The sequence below is a fragment of the Rutidosis leptorrhynchoides genome, chromosome 1 (assembly GCF_046630445.1).
Source record: "Rutidosis leptorrhynchoides isolate AG116_Rl617_1_P2 chromosome 1, CSIRO_AGI_Rlap_v1, whole genome shotgun sequence".
In the NCBI taxonomy this organism is placed as follows: Eukaryota; Viridiplantae; Streptophyta; class Magnoliopsida; order Asterales; family Asteraceae; genus Rutidosis; species Rutidosis leptorrhynchoides.
Window position 1 is genome coordinate 59,412,756 of NC_092333.1, and position 27,645 is coordinate 59,440,400.

Here is a 27,645-nt window from a genome sequence, read left to right on the forward strand (position 1 = left end):
TAACGAATCAAAACAAGATTTGGTTGATTATGCTGATGCAGGTTATTTATCTGATCCACATAAAGCTAAATCTCAAACTGGATATGTATTCCTAAATGGAGGTACTGTAATATCATGACGTTCTCAAAAACAAACACTTTTTGCTACATCATCAAATCATGCCGAAGTGATTGCATTACATGAAGCTACTCGGGAATGTTTTTGGTTGAGATCAATGACACAAATCATTACTGATTCTTGTGGACTAGAACGCGATAAAAGTCCAACAATTATCTATGAAGATAATGCAGCTTGCATAGCACAAATGAAAGAAGGGTATATCAAAAGTGACCGAACCAAACACATACCTCCTAGATTCTTCTCATACACTCAAAATCTCATTAAGGACAACGAGATTGAAATGAGATATGTTCAATCCAGCAAAAACTCTGCTGATCTTTTCACGAAAGCACTTCCAACTGCTATTTTCAGAACACACGTTCATAACATTGGCATGAGACATGTTCAAAAGATGTAACAACCGAAGCGATATCTACTTGAGGGGGAGTCAACTCCATGCTGCACTCTTTTTCCCTTAGCTAAAGTTTTTCCCACTGGGTTTTCTTTAGCAAGGTTTTTAACGAGGCAGTAACTTACAGTTGATCTTCAACAAACAAAATTGCTATCCAAGGAGGAGTGTTATAATATATATATATATATATATATATATATATATATATAAAAATGGATAGTCAATTATTGATACACAAAAGTAATATTATTGTATTACCTAAACTTGTGATATTTTTGCTATAAATAGTCATGAATGCAAGCATTAAACTTGCACCATTTCTCACATTTACAAAGTGTTTCTTTCTTTCTCTCCATTATCATCTTTGTTCTTACACTTCATTATTAGTATTCTTAATCAAGAATCAAATCACTAAAGGTAGTTATAAGTCTACTGAATTATAACATCAAGAATCAAACCACTAAAGGTAGTTATAAGCCTACTGAATTATAACAAAAACTTGTTTGTATGGTTTATTGTTGTAATGCGGCCCACAAGGCAATGGGCAAAATCTATCTATCTTCTTCTTCTTCTACATCTATAAATCGTGAAAGTTAATCCAAGTTGTCAACCCCTAATGATCCCTTAAGCCATATTGCTGACGTGGCAGTCCCTAATTACTTTCTAATCACGCCTAATTAGCCCTTAATACATTCCACGCTGGCATTTGATACGGGCCTGAAGAAACCACAGGAAAAAAAACCCCAAATTTCTTCAATCTGCATCAAACCCTAATACAGATATCGAATCAGTTATCAGCAGATGGTTATCGAGTAACTGCGATCATCGCCAACACATGCCGATTCAGCGCCATTAGAAGTTTTCTTCATGTCTCTGCAATCAGATTCTTCATTCATCGATTCTGTCAAAAGAAGTACTCTGTATGTAACTAACCATGCCTATTGATTGGGTTACTTTTTGGATTAATTTCTGAATTTTACATATTAGGGTTCTAATGTGTTTACTTAGATTTCTTATCTTGTGATATGATCTTTGAAATAAAAATGCTATACTACGAGATGTGATATGCATTTTTTTAATTGTATCAATTCATTAAAATTGAATTCATGTTGTGTGCTATTAGTTATAAAAAATACAATCATCGTCTGAATGAAAAATTGCCTCATTATTCTTGCAGATCATGATTTCATAAATTAGAGGTTATTGATGTATGTTTTAATCAAACTTATGCACTTAAAATTACAACAAAAAAGAAAATTGGTTTTCATAAACAGGTCCAACATCCAAGTTCGTTATCACATATTAGTCCTGTTGATGGTTTCAACATTTCGGGAAGCCTGTTGATGGTGAACGTGTTTCATTCTATAGTTATATTTCTTATTTTTTTATATGATATTTAACTACTAAATGCTATACTATTTGATGTGATATGTAGTTTTTGGATTATATCGATTCATTAACATTGAAGAAATGTTTTGCTATTAGTTAAAAACAATTCAACCATCTGAATGAAAAATTGGTTTCGTCATTCTTGCATATGCTGTTTTCATAGAAAATGGGTTGGTTGGGTAACGGGTAGAAATGATTACCATCTCTTTAGTGGTAAAAATGGGGTGGGTTGACCCGTTATACTTTTGTTTCTCACCTTTAATAGAAACTATATACCAAAATAATACGAAATATTTTGATCCCCTATTTTGCAGTTTACATAATTTTTTTTTATATAAAATTAGTAACTATATTTTCTTCAAGGAATTAAAGTTGACCATGCATATTACCAATTTATGAAATTTTGCATTTTTAGTGACAATGTTGACTGGTAATTGTAGATGGCAATGCAAAAGTTCACCACATAAATAGTCCAAATGATGAAGAATGAAAGGTTATTTGAGTCTCAAGGTGGCCCAATCAACTTCTCTCAGGTAACTTTCGTTTTCTTGCACAATTCTGATCGTTTATAGCATTAACTAGACATACTATGCGGGTGTTATTAAGAACCAAACATAACTATATAAATGAATGAAATAATGTTAAGATAAATAAATATGGGTATGCTTCTTATATATATTGGTAAATGGGTCGGATAGAGAACGAATATGGGGGCAGAAAGCCATTCATTTGGAGCAGCGGGCCACGCTTACTTGACTTGGATTGCTAAAATGGCTGTCGGGTTGAACACCGGTGTCCCGTGGGTTATGTGCAAGCAAGATGATGCTTCTGATCCTATTGTACTAAGATGTCGTTGTAGAAAGTACTAGAATCAGTATTTATCCTTATCAAATAAGGTTGTCAGGTACAATATAAATACATAGCAAACGATATATGAACACAACAAACAGGTGGAGAGTGATTGTATAACTATTTGTGTTAAAATTGACATTGTTGATCTGGCTGTATTTTATTTATTTAACCGACCCAAATAGGTGGTATTGTTAATAAATTTATATTCCTATCGGTAGCAATATGGGCGGGCTAACCGATGGGATGTGGAACACAACAGACATCATGCTTTTATTTGTGTCAACCTGAACACTGAAGGGAGTGTTCTCAAAGGGTTAGTGTTTTTATTTTTTTCTCTATTTTATAGAAGGAGAAAAAAAACAAACTCGATGAGATTGAGTAAAATAGTTTGGGTTTGGTTTGTGCCAGTGAGCCCATTTTGTCTACTGCTGCAAAGTTCAACAGTTGCAGACCCTAGAAAGTTTGTGTTCTCAAAGACTTACCTGAAGAGAAGGTTAGTCTTATTAATTTCAGTAACATTATTTTAGAAAACTATTTGTACGGGGTGCAGTAGACTATCCCTCCATGACTTAAAGTGGGTCTCAAGAAGAATCACAACCTGTTTTGTTATTAATCGTAAAGGTTTAAAATTAAGACAAATCTTTGCATCGCTTTGCACATTTCTTAGCCTTTTGGTGACTGTAGATTTAAACGGTGAATCGTAAAGTGTCAATTTAAAAATTCGAGATATATATAAAGCTAATGTTGTACTGTGTGTGTTTAATGGTGATTGAAGTTATTTACTTCACAACGAATGTGACATTTACTATTGTCCAGTCATCTAACGAATAATTTTCTTCACTCAAAAAGTTTCTCTTCAGTTAGAGGTGTCAACTTGGGCGGGTTGGTTTGGGTAATTAGTAAACATTTTCCGGGCCAAGTCTCATAAACATTAGTTCTGCTTTGTGAATATCCTAAGGTAATAATTGAGTTAGCGTGTAAATGATGTGTTTGTCATTATGTATTTCGACTGTAAATTGTTATTGTATGTGTCTGACTGCAACTCTAAAACAATGAATGAATATGTGAAGCCTTCTATCATTGGAAAAGTATGCAGACCTGTCCAGACAAAGTTCCAGCCTTTAACCACCAATAATTAGAGTCTATGTCCTGATAAGGTATGCATACTTATTACCCAACATAATTTACACTTACGTAAAACTAATTGTTTGCTGTAGTATTTCTTGCTATAATGTATGAAGGATAAAAATTATTACACATATGTGTAATAATTGTCTGTGGACTGATAAGGTATGCAGACCTATTACTCACCAATACTAATAGTAACCTTTTCAATTAATTTAAGCAGTCAACTAAGAGGAGTTATATTTTTGAAGATAACTTATTTTTGACACATCTATTTATGGTATACGAAATCAAATGATTATAAATTATAATGTAAAGATATATCATTAAAAGATATTTATTCAAATCCCCCTAAAATTTAAAAAGGGTTATACTTTAAGGATCAGTTGTTAATTATAATGATCAAAGGCTGTTTATTAAGTAGTATTTATCATCTCTACTATACCACTACGATTATAAATATAATTCCTTCATCACATTAGACTAGCATAATATAATCCTGACTATCACACCTCTAATCCACATTTAATTTGGTACAAAAAAATGACTGATAAACGAGTTTACTCATAATTTGTTGAACAACCAACGAAATGACTGGAGTTCGTGTTAACTGTTAAGGTTCCTAAGACGTGGAAGAAGACTGCTTGGAGGAAGTTAAAACAATTCACTTCATACATGATTCTGGTTGATGCAAAGGTACGTACTTATTTATTTCATATGTTCTTATAATCTTATCATATTCATATTGTTTATTAAAAAACGAATTTTCATACCTATGATAACAGTTTTGGTTTGACATTACAAAGTCATAAACAGTTTGTGGGGGATTCGTTTTTACACATATATGATAAAGATATGTCACAATATTCTTAAGTGTTTGCATTGACCAAACACTGAGATGCATTACATGAGCAATCCGAGAACATGAAGAGTTTCGGATGGTAATGTTGTTTACCAGCTTTCAATAAATATTTCAGCTTAATGATTGTCTAAGTCTCACCTCCCCCATACCCTACACATGTGGGATTGAGTTTTGTTGTTGTTGTTGTTGTTGTTGTTGTTGTTGTTGTTGTTGTTGTTGTTGTTGTTGTTGTTGTCGTCTACAATAGGGTTACATCCTACTTTCATTTTGAAAAGTGAAAGTATTTATTTTGTCTGTAGTTTCATTCTATCATGATATCCATTTTGTTATTACAAAGCTTTTTACTCAATTCATTGAATAATACGTTTTCCCAATGAAACTCCATTTTTGTACTTTTTAGCTTTCAAGAATCTGATATTGAGTTGTATCATTTGAATATTGAGGTGTTATTTCATGTATTGTGTTCATGTAGTTAGTTTCTGGGTTCTTCCAACAAGGTATTTGTATAACACCTTCTGAACAAATTGACAAGCGATGCTTACATGAACATGTATAGTGATTATTCTTGTGGAGTGCGGTTAGTGTTGTACATGTTGTAAAGTGTTGTCAAGGGTGGATGATGAAAATGTTGATCCATGCCAAAGAAGGAAGAGCACTAGAGCTTGATCGGTGATACACGTAAACGTGTGGACTTGAAAATTTTCGATAATGAAAGATGTGTTCTTTGATGGTTTAGTTGATATCATAAGTCAAGATTTGCCATAGATGGGAGATATTAATTGCTTTTGGTGCAACAATTTGTACATATGCAACTCAAGTTTCCGTCAAACATAAACGAAGCGAGTAACTAATCCTTCATTGCTTCTATACTTTTTTTTAACCCCTTTTAATTTTGTTATAATGTTGTTTGAAAAGCATTTCATAAAAAATGTAATACATTAATATTACAATTGTATGTTTATTTCATCCACAACAATACTTGTGATACTGTCTATATCATATATCTATTGATATAACATTTTACGATTACAGTTTGTTTGATTAAGAGTACTCGTGCAACGCACGGGCTCTTAAATCTAGTTACAAGTATATATTGTGAAAGCAACAATTCACACGTGTAATGACAACAACCCATCATTTAAGGCCACTACCTATCGTAACTAAACTATTCATCTTCTTAACCTTCCACATCAGTGCCACATCAACACCAATATCCTATAACTAACTCATAACTAAACACTCCATATCATGGCTAAAACAATACTCCTCTTAATATACAACGTACAAGCAATAAAGCATCAAGTCCAACAATAAAAAGCACCGGGACCCGCAATTCCTATAACTCTTCCGTTAAATCTATAGTGAAAGCGGGTAACTAACGCGGGTAACTAAGTGGTGCCTATGATTAGTTATGAGTAATGAGCAGGTAATGGACGGGTAACTAACCATAGGGGTGGTCTAATAAGCATATGCACATGCTACTATTCCAATTCCAATAGATAAAGTATAAAGTACGATTATCAAACGTTTGTTCTAATTCAAATAATACAAGTAATTTTTTTTTAACTTTAATGAAAATAAAGAAAAAAACATTCTAAACCTTTTCATTTTTAGTAATATCCGAAGTTACATATATATGCCTCTAAGACCAATTCTTACACATCGTCAAATTCGAAATTTGACGCCTCCAAAATTGACGTGTCATGTGATTTGACATAAAATCTGATGCCCTGACGCCGTTAACTCTGACGCCCCCAGACGCTCCGAAGGCGTCAGTTAAGAAACTGACGGAAAAAATATGCGTCACGGATGTGTCAACCAATCAGATTTCAGCATTAATATTTATATATTATTAATTAATATATTTAATATTTATACCCAACTTCAATAATATTTTACCACATCACTCATCATAAATTTAACACTCATTAAAAAAACTTCATTTATTGACATTGTCACATCATTAAAAAGTACATCACCTGACGCCTGTAAAGTCAGAGACAACGTTAAAAATGGTCTAATTTCTAAGTTCTATTCATAACCACTTTAAGTGTCAATCCAAGTTTGTGTACATCTATTTGATTTATAGACATAAATGCAAAAACAAGATTACTAGTTTAATTTGGACCATATTCAACATAAAATTATTGTTCAACTATATCTATTTGAAAGGCACAAGGAATCAAACCATAGTCCAAATCACTCCCTCAACATTAATTTCAGATATTAGTTGAAAGAATGCGAAAACTAAATTTGAGAGAGAATTATAAAAATTGTAAAGACTCCACTACAAATTCATACAAGTGACGATAAAAAAATTTCATACTATCTATTAAACAAAAATTATGAATAGTACCGATAGCATTTTCGTCCTTTTACCTTTTTTTTTCAAAAAAAGGCCCCACACTTTGTTCAAAAATTAAATTCGACCCCCCAAACAGGGATAAAGTGTCAAACTAACATTTTCATAAAAAAAATCTTAAATAAACTCCACTCAAATATTCAACGGGTCATATCTCCTCGCCCGCAACGAGTTAAATTTTACCGACACCATCGTTAAGCTAGAAATAACTTTACGAACACAATATCACTAACTATACGCAAAACGGACGCCTTTTAAAAAACGATAAATATTTGAGTCCACATTTTATACACATTGATTTTTTCCTCACGGGTTCCTTTACTATTTTCATCTATTAACAACATATACATATGGGTCTTATTATTTTTTTGAAAAATTATATAGTAATTTTTTTGATATTACTCAGTAAATATTCTATTCTTAAATCATACGGAGTCTTAATATAAGCTAACGAGTTAATTGCGTTAAATTTTAAAAAGTCAATAACTCCATAGCGAAACGCGAAAATATACATATATTGTTAATTTAAGATAACATCTAAATCTTTGACGGGTTATGCCTTTTCGTTCGACTCGAGTTGCGCTTCAACGACATCATCGTTAGCCACGAAATAATTTTGCAAAATAAACGCAATAAAATACATTGAAAACCGAATCCCGAACGCGAAACGAGAGCTAAAAAACTAGTTAATTCTATGTGGATCATTACACTTTATACGGAGTAGTATCTATTTATTTCATTTCATATTTCAATAAAAGTTTGCAACTAAAATTGTCTTTTATATCCCCACCCCTTGAGATAGAGGTCAAAAAAAAAAAAAAAAAAAAAAACATCAACCCTAAAAAAAACTTTGATTCATGTTAAACAAGACATCTCTTGCGTTGCAAAATGTTAAACAAAACACCCTGTAATTTAATATATTTCACCTTCACTCCGTCTATTTACCATATCCTTATACCTGGAAATGGAATCCAACTTTTGTAACTTCAACTGATGCTTAAACTTGTTAATGAAATCATCCGCTTTTGCATCCACTTCCACGTCATCATCCTCCGTCGCTTTCGCCGCCGACCGCCGCTCTCTCACCGTTGTAGGCCGACGAGCTTCAACTATATTATCCTCCTCAAAATGTGAAAACGCAGATTTCATACTCGCTGACTTTTTCATTTTCATCGGAAGTTTCACCGGGAGTTCGCCGGACGCCGGCAGTGTATCTGACTTTGTGCGGTTCACATGCCCACCAGTAATTTTTCTATAAATCTCATCCAAACTGTCGAACTCATCGGTTTCTTCTGGATCCGGATGGTTCTCATTTTCCATATGGGTCGGGTCGTGATGAAAATGGGCAGTCATTTTTTCAATAGTGTGGTTGTTATCATACACCAAATGGGTGTGTGCTTTTACGACTGGTTCTGACACTGGCACCTCATTAGTCTGATTCAAATCGGGTCGGTTTGGTTTAAGATTTTCATTAGTGAGCTTTGCCTCGTTGGTGATGGTATGGTTGAGATAGGGTCGGGTCGAGTCAAGATTGGAACTTTTTGTGTTTGGTGAAATGGGTTTTGGATGTTGTTCATGAGTGAATGAATGGTTAAACACAAATTGTGTAGCAGGTTCTAATGGTTCTTGTTCTTGTGGTGGAAGTTGTTGTAGGGACGTTTGTGGGTACAAATTGTAAGATCTTAAAAGATGAAGGATGGATGGGGATCTAGTGAGTTTGGATTCATTTTGGTTTTGGGGTTTTTTGTTTTGATCTTGGTCTTGTTGTTGTGTTTGTTTGTTTTGGTTAGGTAAGTTGGAGGAGAAGAAAATGGTGGCAATCATAAGATTGAGGAAGATGAAAAGAATAGTGGGAGTGAACCAGCTTTGAATGGATGATAAAAATGATTGTGGTACAGAAGTTGCAGATTCTTCCATTTTGTTTACTTGTGTATTATTGGTTAATGTATGAGGATAGAAACAAGAGAATGTGTGTTTATTTTGGTGTTTGGAAGAGATGGTGGAAGAGAAAAATGGTTGGAGTAGTGGGTGGAGTTGCATGTGTTTTTGAGGAGGGTGGATGATAGATTTTGTATCTTTTTGTTTTGAAATGTTTTGATGGATGATTGATTGATGAGGTGTACAAATTTAACTACATTATATATATATATATATATATATATATATATATATATATATATATATATATATATATATATATATATATATATATATATATATAGGCAGGATCAATGGGGAAGTAACTAATCGGGGGAAGCAAAATTTTTTTTTTTTCCGTTTTTTTGGAATTTTTTTTTCCCGGCATCAAGATCACACGAAAATATGAACATTTAGAAGAGACACTTCGTGATGAAAGTTATTATTTAGACGGGAAAACGATCGATAAAAATAACATTCAAGATAATATTGTTCGTGAAGAATATGAAAGATTTTTTTTCATGTTTTGTGAAGTAAAATTTAGCCCGATTTAGAGTTTAGGGCTTAGGGTTTAGGGTTTTGTGTTTTGGTTTTATTCCATAAACCCAAAACACCAAACTCTAAACCCTAAGCCCTAAACCCTAAACCCTAAACTCTAAACCGTTTGTGTTAAAAACTCAATCTAAATCCTAAATCTAAACCCTAAATCTAAACCCTAAACCCTAAATTTATAAACCCTAATATCCAAACCCTATAAACCCTAATATCAAAACCCCAATAGCTAAAACCTCAACATATGCTCGAAAAACACGACAATTGTTATATATTACTTCTTCAAGCATTTTCCCGCTAAAATAAAAACATTTATCACAAAGTGTCTCTACTAAATGTTCATATTTTCATCCCATCTATAATGTTCGTGAACAAAGTTTTTTCAAAAAACGAAAAAAAAAAAAGTTTTTGCTTCCCCCCGCTTCTCCCCGATTGGTTACTTCCCTCTTGATCCTACCACTATATATATATATATATATATATATATATATATATATATATATATATATATATATATATATATATATATATATATATATATATATATAATTGGTTGGTAAATATTTTAACTTATACGTTATTTTTATGAGAACTAATATTTGTAGAGTCATTTTTGTTATATATGCAATTAACTTTACACTGTTATACAAATACAATATTTTAAAACACGATTGGTTGTGTATATAATTAAAAATAGTTACATGTAACATTTTAAAACATATTGTTGTGTATATAATAAAAAATAGTTGTATACATTACATATTGATCACCTAATTTTTATTCTTTGAGTCTAACGCGTTAGGGTATCTAGAACACTTGCTAAATTTGATAGACAAAAGAAAAAAAAATTAAAGCAAATGAAATTAATTGAAGTGGATAAAATAACTCAAAGTTTACCAATAAAATTACTACAAATAAATTATAAATAAATAAATAAATAAAAATGGCATCAGATGGATTACTGTTTTTAACGGGTCGGGAAAAAATTGTTGGACTAGCAATAGCTCAGTGGTACCCGGTACATTTGAAGATGAGACCCATCATGTGGAAGCTTAGACCTAAAACATGCGCATGTGCAATCCCCACTCGCCGCAAGAATTTACAACTCTTGTGGCAGTGGGATGATGATTGCTCCTGTCACATGTGTGGGGACCCAATGGAGGTAATTTTCGGGCATCCGATTCTTTCGGAGTAAGTCTGGTGGGTTTCCAAAAAAAAACACAGGGTCGGGGTGTCCCTACCAAATATACAACTTTTGAACCTAAGAAATGGAACACTTGACAAGCTGGTAAAGGAAATTGTTCGTATGAGCTATTGGACTAATTATGTAAAACATTTGATTAGCTGTATGATTGATTAAGTAAAACATTCATTAATTTTAGGGGCTATGGATCAAAATGTCCATTTTTCAAATGAACTATAACAATTCGCTTTCAAAATAAGGAAAATTTTCAAAATGCTCTCGCAAATAGCAAGGTGCCTTACGAGTCTTGCGACTGAATGACAATGTGAACTACAGGCCGCAAGGTGCTCTTGTGACCTTGCGACTTGGAGTGGTCAGGAATGAACGAAAATTTTCATATCACTATAACTTTTGATCTGTAGCTTGTATGTACGCAATATCGATATAACCAGTGGCGGATCTTGAACTTTACTACTGAGAGGGCGAAAATATTCCAACGTATTTTGGAAGGGCTAGTTATAATATTCTGGAAGGGCTAATATATAAAAGTTTTATTTTTTAAACATGTATAACACTCGAGAGCAACAAATCACGAGACTAAACCAACAAACCTATGGAACCAACAAACCTCGAGACTAAAATATGTCATATGTGACCTCAGAATAGTTGTGAACGTTAAGAAGTACAATATAGAACAAACTAAGATTGTACTTTTAAATGGTTTGATAAGATGAAAAAATTAAAACGTACAATCTAACTTATTTCGAGTTCAACAAGCATGGTGGTTCACGCTTCGCCGCTAGAGGTCCAACGTGTTGCCGCTATCATTTTTGTAAAGTTGCTAAAAAAAGGACCAAAAAAAGTAGAAGGGGTAATCGTAAATGAAAAATGGACGAGGATTAAAAGCGGAAAAAAGTAGGAGGGGATAAATCGTAAATGAAAAATGAGGGAGGATTAAAAGCGGAAAAAAGAAAGTAGGAGGGGATGAATTGTAAATAATGGAGGGGTGAAAATGAAAAATGGCTAAAGACTAAAAGCATTTAATTGAAAGTGGATGGACTAAATTAAAAATTACGAATATCATTTCTATTAGCTAATAGAATTCAATTTCATTTCTATTATCCAATTAAAAGCCAATTTAATTTTCTCTATTAATTTTTAATTATATATATAATATATAATAATCCGTATAAAATAAGAAAGTAGTTGTAACGACCTGACTTTTTCGACTTTTAATTATATTTATTACTTTCAAGAAACTGCGTATTTGTGCGTACTAATTTAGATTTTATTCTGGGATCATTAATTATGTTAATTACTTTCGTTAATGCCTTACAACGTGTTTTTAAGTACTTAGTTGCTTAACATGATCCTTGAATGCATTTACGACCGTTAGTGTCACTTATTGTTTAAAGCGAGCTACGTACTTGGTACACGTTAAACTTTTGTCGTAATTGGAATATTATGACTACGTAAACATAATTGTTATTTATTCACGACCATTACTTGGCTTTATGGTTCCTTAATTATGCTTAGTGTTTACTAATGCTTACTAGTTACCTTAATGGACTTAACACTTTAATGGACTTCCATGGCCCAACCTACTCAACTTAGTGGACTACTTAATGAATTAATTAGCCCATGTAATCATAATTAGCCCATGTAAATAATGAGACAACTAACTTGCATGCTCATGTACCACCCTTTCATTATGTCTCAAACCACCCAACATGTCAACATCTCCATATACCACCACCATGGACCACACCATGCCACACCACATGAGACCAAAATGGTTCCCCTTGCTTCCAAACCGTCGGCCATCACCCACCCACCCTCACCATCATTTTTTGTTTCCTTTTATTTCTTTGTTAAATACCCACACTTCATTCATTTGCTCAAACACACACTTCTCTCTACTTTCTCACTCTAAATCTTTCTCTCTAAGTTACTTGAAGAACTTGTAAGTTCTTGATTTCTTTTTCTTTCTTTTCTTACTTTAATTCATGAATCATCATCATCATGAACAAAGATTCAGGTTTTGTAACTTGAATCTTCATTACTCTTGTAAGATTCAACTTTGTTTTGAAGAATCTTCAAGAACATGAAGGATTCAAGCTTTTTAGCTTTGAATCTTCATAATCTTGTTAGATCTAAGTTATTAACTTAAGATCTCTTTAATTGTGTTAAAAGATCAAAACTCATGTTTATGATCTTCATGTAACTTGTAGATCCAACACTTTACTTTATGGATCTTCAAGAAAGTTTGAAATACAAGCTTACTAGCTTGATGTTTCTACAAAAAGTTAGTTAAAGATCCAAGTTTACTAACTTATGATCTTCTTTAATTTGTTGTACTTTAGTTTTGTGACTTGTGTTTTCTTGAAACAAAAGATACAAGCTTACTAGCTTGAGATCTCATAAGTGTTGTTAGGAATCCAAGCTCTCTAACTTAGGGTTTCATTTTTGTGTTTGATCTAAGTTGTGTAACTTATGGTCTTCTACTTTATTTAAACAAAAGTTCATTAGCTTGTGTTCATATTACTTTACAAGATCTAAGTTTCATAACTTATGGTTGTGTAAAAGTTGAAAGTCTAAGTGTTATGACTTAGGGTTTCACCAAGAACATAAGATCGAGACTTTGTAGTCTAAGGTCTTTAATATTTAGCTAAGATCTAAGTTCTATAGCTTAAGGTCTTGCTTATTTAGTTTGATTCAAAGTTTATAGCTTAATAGAAATTGTACTTGTGTTAAAACTAAGAAATTGATGTAACTTTGGTTCATCACCTTGCTCAAATTCTCACATGAGTTGTGTTTTATTTCTTAGTCTTAACTTTGTGTATTGATGGTTAAACCTTGGTTAAAGTGATGCTAAAACATCAAGAGTTGTACACTTGAAGCTTACACGCATCAAGGATGAGAACCGTGATGAGCATCAAACACCAAGAATCCCACCGGAGCACTTGTTTTCTGTTTTTCAGGGTATGATCAGGCCCCTGGGCTTCTTAAAAAGTTAATTTCTAGATATTTCGGTTCGAGTAGATGACTTTTCGTTTAAGACTCGTCTTAATCCGATATACGGTTTAGGATTTATGGCCTTCCGAAATTCACTACGCCCTTGTAATGACGTGCTGAAAATTCTGACCTACTCGTGCTTGGACCATCGCCACGGCCAAACGACATCGAGTTCGGATTTGAAAATTGGATAGCGGTAAAAGGACTCACATACGGAGCCTTGGCCACTGACCGCGCATCATTTCAGTTTATATAGAGGTTGTAGCAGCTGAACGAAGTCAGCCCTTGTTTCGATCTCTATTCTTGATTGAAAACTTACTTTACTTTTTACGTACGATGATGATGATGATACTTAAGACTTAATTTATTTATTTATAAACCTTTTGGGACGATTTACTGACTTAGTAACCTTTGACTTAGGTTTACGACCTTTCGGACCGTCTTACTCGCTTACTTATTCGTACCGATTTTACTTCACTATCACTGTGAGTTATAGCTCCCTTTTTACTTCAACTATTTTTGGGACTGAGAATACATGCGCTTTTTATGTTTTACTTACTAGGCACGAGTACTTAAACTTTATATATGTGTGGTTTATATAACGACATAAACTTTCCCTTTAGCTCGGTAACGTTTAGTCATTGGTTTTTGAACAGGTGAACGCGAATCTTAGATATGGATCCATAGGATTTGACATCCCCACTCGGGTTAGTCGCGCTAGCATTTAAGGGTGTTTAATTCTTCGTAAACTTACGCACTCGCCAAGTGTACTTTTAGGGGGTGATATTTACGTTAAGTTAGTTACCAAGTGCCCATGGTTAAACATATACTTTTCATACAGTTTTGAATACGAAATCTCGTGGCCTACATTTCATTATTGTTACAATCAAACTATAGCTCACCAACATTCGTGTTGACTTTTAAGCATGTTATTTCTTAGGTGCTTAGATGTATGTTGCTTCTGCTGTACTAGACTCTCGGTATTAGATTTCCGCTGCATATTTAGAGATGTCTCAAACATAGAACGTTTTACTTTGCAATCAAAACTTATGTTACATTTGAACAATGGCTTTGTAATGACCTTCGTGTCACGTACTTGTGTTAACGCTTCCTATTCGTAGAAGCATGCTATCTTTTGTAAAACACTATCTTTTATGAATGCAAACTTGTTTTAAAACAGCATATAGTGTTGTAACCTTGTGATGGACCGGTTGTTGATGATCCGTACACGTTAATTTTGCACGGGGAATCACATTTGGTATCAGAGCATTGGTTGTAGGGAATTAGGTTGCATTAGTGAGTCTTGACCGAGCCGAGTAAGATTCGCTAATAGGACTAATCTACAACTTGCTTGTTTACTAGTTACTGCGAAAGTTGCTGCATACTATTGCTTACTTTTACTGCTATGTGAACTTACTGTATGCTACTATTTATTCTCACTACTACATGCTACTATTTGCCTTTGATTGCATGTTACTTTTGTTTAATACTGTTAATATTGCCATGCTATGTACTGCTAGGATGCTGTAGTTCTTAATTACGTGCTTGCTATATGTCTTACTGACATGGAAAAAGTTATTTTTCCTTGTTCAGATGTCGGACATACCACCTATTATCGTTGATTTGGAGAGTGACTCAGATTCATCTGCTGCTTCGCCTACTATTGTTGCTGATTCACCGCTACCCTCTGACGACTCTGGCGATTCGTCTTCTGGAGATAGTGGACACGCGCTTGACCTGATGGACGTCTCGGACAGAGACGAGGATCCATAGGAGATTCCAGCTCCACCCAGCCGTAGGCTCCCGGGGTCACAGCACCATTTCGGTGGTTCCGTGATCCCTGAGGGAAACGGGGACGGTCCTTTCCGTAATGAGCATGGACATTGGATTAGACACATCACTGACGGACGAGTCGTGCCGATTTTCTAACAACCCGTCCTAATCCATCTGGACGAATACATTACATTTGGTTACATCGCGAGATACTTGACCTCTATATGATACATTTTACAAACATTGCATTCGTTTTTAAAAGACAAATTTTCATTACATCAAAAGTTGACGGCATGCATACCATTTCATAATATATCCAACTATAATTGACTTAAGAATAATCTTGAAGAACTTGACGACTCGAATGCAACGTCTTTTGAAATATGCCATGAATGACTCCAAGTAATATCTCTAATATGAGCAAATGCACAGCAGAAGATTTCTTTCATACCTGAGAATAAACATCCTTTCAAGTGTCAAACAAAAGGTTGGTGAGTTCATAGGTTTATCATAAAACAATAAAATTCATCATTTTGATAGACCATAAGATTTAAATCCTGCATGGTGAAATGTCCCGTTCTTATTGATTAAAAATGTTCCATATTAATTGATTTCGTTGCGAGGTTTTGACCTCTATATGAGACGTTTTTCAAAGACTGCATTCATTTTAAAACAAACCATAACCTTTATTTCATCAATAAAGGTATAAAAAGCTTTACGTAGATTATCAAATAATGATAATCTAAAATATCCTGTTTACACACGACCATTACATAATGGTTTACAATACAAATATGTTACAACAAAATAAGTTTCTTGAATGCAGTTTTTACACAATATCATACAAGCATGGACTCCAAATCTCGTCCTTATTTAAGTATGCGACAGCGGAAGCTCTTAATAATCACCTGAGAATAAACATGCTTAAAACGTCAACAAAAATGTTGGTGAGTTATAGGTTTAACCTATATATATCAAATCATAATAATAGACCACAAGATTTCATATTTCAATACACATCCCATACATAGAGATAAAAATCATTCATATAGTGAACAGCTGGTAACCGACATTAACAAGATGCATATATAAGAATATCCCCATTATTCCGGGACACCCTTCGGATATGATATAAATTTCGAAGTACTAAAGCATCCGGTACTTTGGATGGGGTTTGTTAGGCCCAATAGATCTATCTTTAGGATTCGCGTCAATTAGAGTGTCTGTTCCCTAATTCTTAGATTACCAGACTTAATAAAAAGGGGCATATTCGATTTCGATAATTCAACCATAGAATGTAGTTTCACGTACTTGTGTCTATTTTGTAAATCATTTATAAAACCTGCATGTATTCTCATCTCAAAAATATTAGATTTTAAAAGTGGGACTATAACTCACTTTCACAGATTTTTACTTCGTCGGGAAGTAAGACTTGGCCACAGGTTGATTCACGAACCTATAACAATATATACATATATATCAAAGTATGTTCAAAATATATTTACAACACTTTTAATATATTTTGATGTTTTAAGTTTATTAAGTCAGCTGTCCGCGTTAGTAACCTACAACTAGTTGTCCACAGTTAAATGTACAGAAATAAATCGATAAATATTATCTTGAATCAATCCACGACCCAGTGTATACGTATCTCAGTATTGATCACAACTCAAACTATATATATTTTGGAATCAACCTCAACCCTGTATAGATAACTCCAACATTCACATATAGAGTGTCTATGGTTGTTCCGAAATATATATAGATGTGTCAACATGATAGGTTGAAACATTGTATACGTGTCTATGGTATCTCAAGATTACATAATATACAATACAAGTTGATTAAGTTATGGTTGGAATAGATTTGTTACCAATTTTCACGTAGCTAAAATGAGAAAAATTATCCAATCTTGTTTTACCCATAACTTCTTCATTTTAAATCCGTTTTGAGTGAATCAAATTGCTATGGTTTCATATTGAACTCTATTTTATGAATATAGACAGAAAAAGTATAGGTTTATAGTTGGAAAAATAAGTTACAAGTCGTTTTTGTAAAGGTAGTCATTTCAGTCGAAAGAACGACGTCTAGATGACCATTTTAGAAAACATACTTCCACTTTGAGTTTAACCATAATTTTTGGATATAGTTTCATGTTCATAATAAAAATCATTTTCTCAGAATAACAACTTTTAAATCAAAGTTTATGATAGTTTTTAATTAACTAACCCAAAACAGCCCGCGGTGTTACTACGACGGCGTAAATCCGGTTTTACGGTGTTTTTCGTGTTTCCAGGTTTTAAATCATTAAGTTAGCATATCATATAGATATAGAACATGTGTTTAGTTGATTTTAAAAGTCAATTTAGAAGGATTAACTTTTGTTTGCGAACAAGTTTAGAATTAACTAAACTATGTTCTAGTGATTACAAGTTTAAATCTTCGAATAAGATAGCTTTATATGTATGAATTGAATGATGTTATGAACATCATTACTACCTTAAGTTCCTTGGATAAACCTACTGGAAAAGAGAAAAATGGATCTAGCTTCAACGGATCCTTGAATGGCTCGAAGTTCTTGAAGCAGAATCATGACACGAAAACAAGTTCAAGTAAGATCATCACTTGAAATAAGATTGTTATAGTTATAGAAATTGAACCAAAGTTTGAATATGATTATTACCTTGTATTAGAATGATAACCTACTGTAAGAAACAAAGATTTCTTGAGGTTGGATGATCACCTTACAAGATTGGAAGTGAGCTAGCAAACTTGAAAGTATTCTTGATTTTATGTAACTAGAACTTGTAGAATATATGAAGCACACTTAGAACTTGAAGATAGAACTTGAGAGAGATCAATTAGATGAAGAAAATTGAAGAATGAAAGTGTTTGTAGGTGTTTTTGGTCGTTGGTGTATGGATTAGATATAAAGGATATGTAATTTTGTTTTCATGTAAATAAGTCATGAATGATTACTCATATTTTTGTAATTTTATGAGATATTTCATGCTAGTTGCCAAATGATGGTTCCCACATGTGTAAGGTGACTCACATGGGCTGCTAAGAGCTGATCATTGGAGTGTATATACCAATAGTACATACATCTAAAAGCTGTGTATTGTACGAGTACGAATACGGGTGCATACGAGTAGAATTGTTGATGAAACTGAACGAGGATGTAATTGTAAGCATTTTTGTTAAGTAGAAGTATTTTGATAAGTGTATTGAAGTCTTTCAAAAGTGTATAAATACATATTAAAACACTACATGTATATACATTTTAACTGAGTCGTTAAGTCATCGTTAGTCGTTACATGTAAGTGTTGTTTTGAAACCTTTAGGTTAACGATCTTGTTAAATGTTGTTAACCCAATATTTATAATATCAAATGAGATTTTAAATTATTATATTATCATGATATTATCATGTATGAATATCTCTTAATATGATATATATACATTAAATGTCTTTACAACGATAATCGTTACATATATGTCTCGTTTAAAAATCATTAAGTTAGTAGTCTTGTTTTTACATATGTAGTTCATTGTTAATATACTTAATAATATGTTTACTTATCATAGTATCATGTTAACTATATATATATATCCATATATATGTCATCAAATAGTTTTTACAAGTTCTAACGTTCGTGAATCACCGGTCAACTTGGGTGGTCAATTGTCTATATGAAACATATTTCAATTAATCAAGTCTTAACAAGTTTGATTGCTTAACATGTTGGAAACATTTAATCATGTAAATATCAATCTCAATTAATATATATAAACATGGAAAAGTTCGGGTCACTACAGTACCTACCCGTTAAATAAATTTCGTCCCGAAATTTTAAGCTGTTGAAGGTGTTGACGAATCTTCTGGAAATAGATGCGGGTATTTCTTCTTCATCTGATCTGTAGCAACCCCGACAAATCGTCAAGTGACGGCGTCGTCTACGTAGGTCCCATTGCATGGTCATAAGTCTTTAAGACAAAGTTTGACCAAAATATGTCGCCTTCATTTCAAAATAAAGATTGTTCCCAAAGTTTACAAGAATTGTTCAACCAAAAGTTAAGTTACAAGGTTATAAGTACATTTGAAATCTAGGCGACACGGTTTAAAGTAAAGTCAAAGACGCTCCAAGTAATGCATGTATACTCGACATCCAATGCAAGTATCAAATAGTGAGCGGAAGCATGTTTCACATATCGTGTAAGACCTGAGAAAAACATAGAAATCTGTCAACGAAAACGTTGGTGAAATCATAGGTTTAAGTAAGTAAGTGAGTAAAAGTAAGTAAGTCGAACCACAAGGTTTGCAAAGTTGAAATAATAGTAACACATTCTAAAAGTTAATATTCACGAGCACCCAATTATCAAAACTTAACATTCCGTCCGTTGAATACCCCATCAATAGTGCTAGAACAAACACTGATTCTCGAAAATATATTTCATCCGTAAACGGTAGCGAACCGTCAAAGATGAGGGTTGTCAAACCCATATGGCCATATAACATAAGTTCTCGCTTACACCATCTGATGTAACTAATGATAATCGGATTGAGGATTTTCGTTCTAAACTCGTATGTAGAATGTTTGTTTTCCCGTTCTTGTGTTCACTTAGTTCAAAAGAATCGTTTATGTTTTCTCATCCCAAAAGTAAGTTCAAAAGAGTAAAAAGTGGGACTATGATCTCACCTTGAGTGCAAGAGTTAATAAAGTACTTCAACAAGTAGACGCGTGCAAAGACAAAGCTAGTCTTGACCTAAACATATAGGTTGTATCAATAACGGTAAACACAAACGGTCAAAGATGTTCAATTAGTCCTATGGCTCGTTACGACTCGATTAATATAGCATGTGAATCAATTTGTCAAGTTTCATGCACGATACAAGTAGTTAAGTATGTTAGAACGATTGTATAATCGTTTGGTTAAGTTTGACTAAAAGTCAAACTTGGTCAAAGTCAAAGTCAACGGGGTCGGGTCGGGTATCCGACAATTTTCCCAAGACGAGAAGTCATATAAGAGCCTAATAGTCAAGTTTCATGTTAAACGGAGTTTTAGTTAAGCGGAAACATTTTTGTGACATTTAAAAACAAAAGAGAGTGGCCTGGGGCTTTTGCGCGGCGCGCACTGGGTTGCGCGGCGCGCACCCAAGTGTAATTTCTGGTCAGAACTCAACCAAGAAGGCAAACATCTGGGATCTCTGATTCTGCGCGGCGCGCGGGTAAATGCGCGGCGCGCAATACCTGGGAATCATGCAGTTTGCAGAAAAAAAATGGTCCAAGTCACGAACCAAAATACAATATAACACATTTCATGCACCGAAAACACTTAAAACGCATAACCTATATCATTAGAAAGGTAATTTGACAAGGAAAACAACTAAGCACATTTCATCAAGCAATTCATCAATTTCAATAACCGATTTTCCGTCAAGTGATCATTAAGAATCCATTTTCAAAGTTTCAAGCTCATCAAATGCATTTTAAGTTTCGGGAATCCAATTCACACATGTGATATGCCGTTTTGAAGGTAATCAAACACACATTGCAACTAAACACTTATCAACAACAATTCATAGCATTTGATGCGCCAAAAGTTCATATAAAGCTTATCAAACCCTAATCCAAAATCACCAAAATCACTAATCAAGTTTATGAAGTTTTACAAATCAACCTACACATCAAATTGAAGCTAGTGACACTAGGAACACATCTAATACTTGCACTTTAACATATTAACAACATTTAAGCATCCAAATCATAAATCAAACACACCAAACTTTCAAGTTCATGCTAGTTATCAAAAATAATGAAATTGAACATATAAATCATATATTCATGTTAGACTTGAGCCATAGACACTAATTAACAACTTTATAAGTTAAAAACATCAAGAACACAAAAATCTAGTGATTTTAGAAAGTTACCCAAACGAGATGAGGTTGGTATGAAATCGAAGAGGAAGATGCAAGGATTCCAAATATGTAATTTGTTTGGATTGAAGCTTGATCGATTTAAAATGGATGATGATTTCTCGTTTGAAGATTTGAGAGAATTCTTGAAAGTGTTAAAAGAAAATGAAAATGAAAATGGAAGGGAATGGGGAGGTGGGTGTTGACTAGTCAAAAGCTAGTCACATCTTTTCTCCCTTGGCGAAACTAGTCCCTCGAGTTTGTTGTCGGGTGCGGGAATTAACCAAACGAAATATTTTAAAACGTTAGAGTAAACGAGTGATGTTATAATTAAATAACGAGAATATTATGAACGTTAGTTAACGAAAGATGCCAAATTAAATGACGAAAGATATTATTTAAAAAAAAAAAAAAAGACGGTGTTAAAATAAATTTAACGGAAAAACGCGGGATGTTACATGATCCACACCTCAAAAGAAATTTCGTCCTGAAATTTAGTTGGAAGTAGTAGTCGATATCTCTTACTCGAGACTTTACGTTGTTCATGACATGAATAAGTGTAGGTACGTCCTTGAGTGTTCTCATGAATTTGGATAGTCAGGGTTTTACGTTGTATTAAGGTTTGGTTTTACGATCCCCGGTTTCAACTGGTTTTCCTATGAAGAGAAGTTTGTCATCGATAGTTGGTGTATCTAGCAGGATTGCACGTTCCTGTTCCGCAGGACACGTTTCTAAGTTTGTTACACGAAATGTAGGGTAAACGGAAACTTAATTTAGTCGGAAGTTCTAAACGGTAGGAAGCGGTTCCAATACGCCCCAAGGTTTCAAAAGGTTCGATATTGCGGATATAGCCTTTCTCGATTTCCCAAAATGGATTACACCTTTCCAAGGTGCGGTTTCTCAATATTACGCGGTTACACACTGGGATTTGTGAGGTTTTCATCTAAGTTTGGTATAACTCTTTTGGCGACTACGGATCGTCTCGAGCCCTCCTCGGATTTGAATGATCTCAATTGTTGTTTCTTGATGGAGTTCATATTTCGGTGGTTGATGCTTTGGTTAAATGAACAGGGGTATGACATTAGCGGTCATATAGGGTTTCGGAAAGTGCGCGTGAACACACGAGTGGTAACTACTGTTGTAAGAGTGATCTACTAAAGGTGACAATACGAGTTTGTGACATGTCTTTTCAAGACGTAAATCGTTCGTTTGCTCGGTTCGTCAGTTTGTGGGTGGTACGCGGTACTCATGTCTAAGCGGGTTCCCAAGGTTTCTTGTAACACTAGAAGTGAAAAGAGTATTTCGATACAGGATAAATGACAAAGATACACCGTGTTGGTGTAGAATCTCTTAAGATATGTTTGAACAAGTCAGTTAGGGTTCAAAAAATGTTCGTTAGGACTATTCACCCTCGTGGCGAATACTAATGTAATATAAGGAGTTTCTCTATCCATGGAGAAATGTTACAATGAGTTTCCTTAAACGGAAATGCGAGCGATAAAGATAGGAGTGAAATGAGGACCTAGAATAGGATGAGCTTACATCTCGAGGTTGCCATAACGTGCCTCTAGTTGTCAAAAGTTGAAGTCTGAAAGAGAAACGAGGTAGTACACGTAGTTGCATAGTTCGGGGTTGAACAATAGTTGACCGATTATCAGGAACACAAGGGCGTTAAGTCAAAGAAGAGTGTAGTATCGTTGGATTGTGTGTTATCTTAAATTCCAGTAATATCAGACAGTAACGGTGAAATAACAGAGGTATGTGTGTGGTACGTGATGACGAGAAAGTTGATCGGATCTACAGTTTAGTATTCGAATTCTTCGTGCAAAATAACTAATTTTAGTTACGTTAATTTTGAGTCGAGAGAGTATGCATTTCGGCGTTCATGTAGAAATATTTCCATGTTTGAGTTCCATCTGTTGCTATACGATTTTAACTAGAAATGTTGGTGTGAAGAATCACGCTCAAGGTTCGAACACGGAGAGGTATAAAGTTTTCCCTTAGTGAGTTAACGAGTTTAAAAGTCGGGTAACACGAGAAAAGTCAGAAATGAATCTTTGGTAATAACAGACGAGATCTAAGATTTTTTTTTTTTTTTTTTTTTTTTACGAATACAAGTCCGAGTTGGTAGAGTTTCCTGATTACATGTGGCTTGATTTCGAGATTGATTGTAATGCCTTGACCATTAACATCATGGTCTAGAAAATTGGACTTCGTTCAACAGAAATTCTCACTCGGAGAATTTGGTATAGAGTTGCTCTTTTCTCAAAAGTTCGAGCGTAAGATGGTGATGTTGTTCGTTTTCCTTCTTTACTTAAATAAGTTAAGATGTCATCCATAAATACGATAACAAATTTGTCTAGATAAGTTGCATACGTGGTTTAGGAGGTTCATGAATACGGACGGAGTCCTAAATAAATCAAACGGTACTAAGAGAGATTTACAACTAACGTTGCGAGTTCGGAAGATGGCTTAGGAGACATCGTCTCCCTTAACCCCCAATTGGTGATAACCGGAACGGAGGTCGTTTTGGAATACACACATGATTCATGCAAGAAATCATGAGGTCATGGATGCGAGGGAGAGGGTATCGGTTTCCAACCGAAAATTACTCAGTTCACAATAATCTATACAAGATGATGGGGAAACATTTTCTTTTTTTTTTTTTTTTTTTTTAACGAATAGGTTCCGAGCTCCCTAGTTCTATAGGTGTCAAGTCAAAAGTCTTAACGTATATTCTCCAATAAAATTTATAGGCACACAATATTTTCCGTTGGTCACTTAAATTGCCTAAGTAGTGTCTAGGGAAAAAAGGTGGAATATAAAGAGCACGAGTCAAATCCTTGGTTATAAAACGTCTAACGGTACTCGAATCGAATAAGTATGAAATATACGGTTTGTTGTGAAGAAACGTACCCGTGACTAGTCCATCATCGTCTCGGGCATCCTAGGTGTCGATGTTGTAAGTTCAACGGCGCGCGTTGGTTTTTGCTTTATTCTTTGGGCATTCATTCCTAAAATGACCCGATTGGCCACATTTGTAGCAAATACTCGGCTTTGGTGCGTCGGGCCCCTTTTGAGTGACGGGGGCGGTACTTCCACAATACTTGGCAATATGACCACTACCTTGGCACCGATGGCAAATTAGCTTGCCACATTCACCAAAATGATGCTTGTGGCATTTGTTGCAAAAAGGTCGTGTCCCGGCATAACTTTTCTTGCCGACGGGGGTGAGAGGTTCCTTGGCAAAGTTGTTGTTGTAGTTACTCGATTGGGGGGCTTCCCATGTTCTTTTGTTGTTACTCGGGTGGTTCTCGACCATTGGTGCCGGTGCTTCCATTTCATTCGCCGTTTCTAAAGTTTGGCGGGCCTTGGTTAAAGCCTCTTGTAGGTTAGTGGGTTGGGATGCCATTACCCCGTGTTGAATGCTCTTAGGGAGGCCATCCATGTAAAGTTCGACTCTTAGGGATTCGGGAGTCATGAGATTTGGACACATTGAGACTAGTTCGGTGAACCGTTGATTATAAGTTCCGAGGTCATTCCCGACCGTTTTTAAATTCCTTAGACCCTGTTCGAGCCTCCGAGTCTCGTCGCGCGGGAAGTATTCGGTGATCATTCTTTCTCTTAATTCGGTCCAAGAGAGTGTGTGGGCTTCATCGCTTTCCACTAATTGTACATACGTGTTCCACCATGAGAGAGCAATACCGGTGAAAGTGAGGGTGGAAAACTTGACCTTATCTTGGTCTCGACAACCGCTTGTGTTAAAAACGGTCTCCATTTGTTCAAACCATCGGGTGAGAGTAACCGGTCCCCCGGTTCCATCGAAAGTGGGAGGATTGTACTTCATGAAGTTCTTGTAGGAGCAACCTTCGATTGAATTACCGGCTCCATGATTGTTGTTGTTAGAAAAGTGATCGGCCACGGCCGTACCCACGGCGGTGGTTATCATTCGTTGAAGAGCTTGTTCTAGAGTTTCGAGAGGAGTATTGTGTTGACCTTGGTGAGCCATTGTTCCTTCATGACACAAGAATATCGTTGGTTAGTATTTTCAACAATACTAACCGGAGTATGGAATAAGGATAAAGAGAAAATTTTCCTTGACTCGCCTTAAATTCTCTATGTCATAGTGTCGGAACGTCCATGTGAATCACCGTAATATAATCCCGGAAATTATATTACCCTGATTCTCATGTGCATTTAACATTACTTCATAAAGTCAAGGTGGCGCATCAACAAAATTTATCAACGTAAGATCAAGATCGAATACGAGTTAGATATGATAGAAGAGTTCGAGTATAAATGCACAAATAGTCAAGTAATTCCTACTTTAGTCTATATGCCGGTTGTAGTCTAGATTCACCTATGTACCCTATGACTCGGGGTGGACACAAATGAACTCTAAATCCCTACAACCAAGGCTCTGATATCACTTGTAGCGACCCCGACAAATCGTCAAGTGACGGCGTCGTCTACGTAGGTCCCATTGCATGGTCATAAGTCTTTAAGACAAAGTTTGACCAAAATATGTCGCCTTCATTTCAAAATAAAGATTGTTCCCAAAGTTTACAAGAATTGTTCAACCAAAAGTTAAGTTACAAGGTTATAAGTACATTTGAAATCTAGGCGACACGGTTTAAAGTAAAGTCAAAGACGCTCCAAGTAATGCATGTATACTCGACATCCAATGCAAGTATCAAATAGTGAGCGGAAGCATGTTTCACATATCGTGTAAGACCTGAGAAAAACATAGAAATCTGTCAACGAAAACGTTGGTGAAATCATAGGTTTAAGTAAGTAAGTGAGTAAAAGTAAGTAAGTCGAACCACAAGGTTTGCAAAGTTGAAATAATAGTAACACATTCTAAAAGTTAATATTCACGAGCACCCAATTATCAAAACTTAACATTCCGTCCGTTGAATACCCCATCAATAGTGCTAGAACAAACACTGATTCTCGAAAATATATTTCATCCGTAAACGGTAGCGAACCGTCAAAGATGAGGGTTGTCAAACCCATATGGCCATATAACATAAGTTCTCTCTTACACCATCTGATGTAACTAATGATAATCGGATTGAGGATTTTCGTTCTAAACTCGTATGTAGAATGTTTGTTTTCCCGTTCTTGTGTTCACTTAGTTCAAAAGAATCGTTTATGTTTTCTCATCCCAAAAGTAAGTTCAAAAGAGTAAAAAGTGGGACTATGATCTCACCTTGAGTGCAAGAGTTAATAAAGTACTTCAACAAGTAGACGCGTGCAAAGACAAAGCTAGTCTTGACCTAAACATATAGGTTGTATCAATAACGGTAAACACAAACGGTCAAAGATGTTCAATTAGTCCTATGGCTCGTTACGACTCGATTAATATAGCATGTGAATCAATTTGTCAAGTTTCATGCACGATACAAGTAGTTAAGTATGTTAGAACGATTGTATAATCGTTTGGTTAAGTTTGACTAAAAGTCAAACTTGGTCAAAGTCAAAGTCAACGGGGTCGGGTCGGGTATCCGACAATTTTCCCAAGACGAGAAGTCATATAAGAGCCTAATAGTCAAGTTTCATGTTAAACGGAGTTTTAGTTAAGCGGAAACATTTTTGTGACATTTAAAAACAAAAGAGAGTGGCCTGGGGCTTTTGCGCGGCGCGCACTGGGTTGCGCGGCGCGCACCCAAGTGTAATTTCTGGTCAGAACTCAACCAAGAAGGCAAACATCTGGGATCTCTGATTCTGCGCGGCGCGCGGGTAAATGCGCGGCGCGCAATACCTGGGAATCATGCAGTTTGCAGAAAAAAAATGGTCCAAGTCACGAACCAAAATACAATATAACACATTTCATGCACCGAAAACACTTAAAACGCATAACCTATATCATTAGAAAGGTAATTTGACAAGGAAAACAACTAAGCACATTTCATCAAGCAATTCATCAATTTCAATAACCGATTTTCCGTCAAGTGATCATTAAGAATCCATTTTCAAAGTTTCAAGCTCATCAAATGCATTTTAAGTTTCGGGAATCCAATTCACACATGTGATATGCCGTTTTGAAGGTAATCAAACACACATTGCAACTAAACACTTATCAACAACAATTCATAGCATTTGATGCGCCAAAAGTTCATATAAAGCTTATCAAACCCTAATCCAAAATCACCAAAATCACTAATCAAGTTTATGAAGTTTTA

General features: G+C 34.8%; 1 protein-coding gene and 1 long non-coding RNA gene across 3 annotated transcripts; one reads left to right on the top strand and one right to left on the bottom strand.

Annotated features, from left to right (window-relative positions):
* The first annotated feature begins 1,087 nt into the window (after window positions 1-1,087).
* Window positions 1,088-5,704, top strand: LOC139860289 (uncharacterized). 2 transcript variants are annotated; one of them, XR_011763201.1, is made up of 5 exons: window positions 1,088-1,431; window positions 2,341-3,245; window positions 3,823-3,909; window positions 4,496-4,573; window positions 5,212-5,704. It is a non-coding gene; the product is annotated as an uncharacterized lncRNA (long non-coding RNA). The 2 variants fall into 2 exon arrangements; XR_011763202.1 differs by lacking the exon at window positions 1,088-1,431 and adding an exon at window positions 1,792-1,878.
* Window positions 5,705-7,880: 2,176 nt separating this feature from the next.
* Window positions 7,881-9,018, bottom strand: LOC139872852 (uncharacterized). The gene has a single exon (XM_071860814.1). The coding sequence runs from the start codon at window positions 9,016-9,018 to the stop codon at window positions 8,014-8,016; it is 1,005 nt and encodes a 334-aa protein (XP_071716915.1). The 3' UTR covers window positions 7,881-8,013.
* Window positions 9,019-27,645: the final 18,627 nt, after the last annotated feature.

Bases quoted from the DNA above. Each gene is read 5' to 3' on its own strand.
- LOC139872852 (XM_071860814.1), bottom strand. From the start codon at position 9,018: ATGGAAGAATCTGCAACTTCTGTACCACAATCATTTTTATCATCCATT.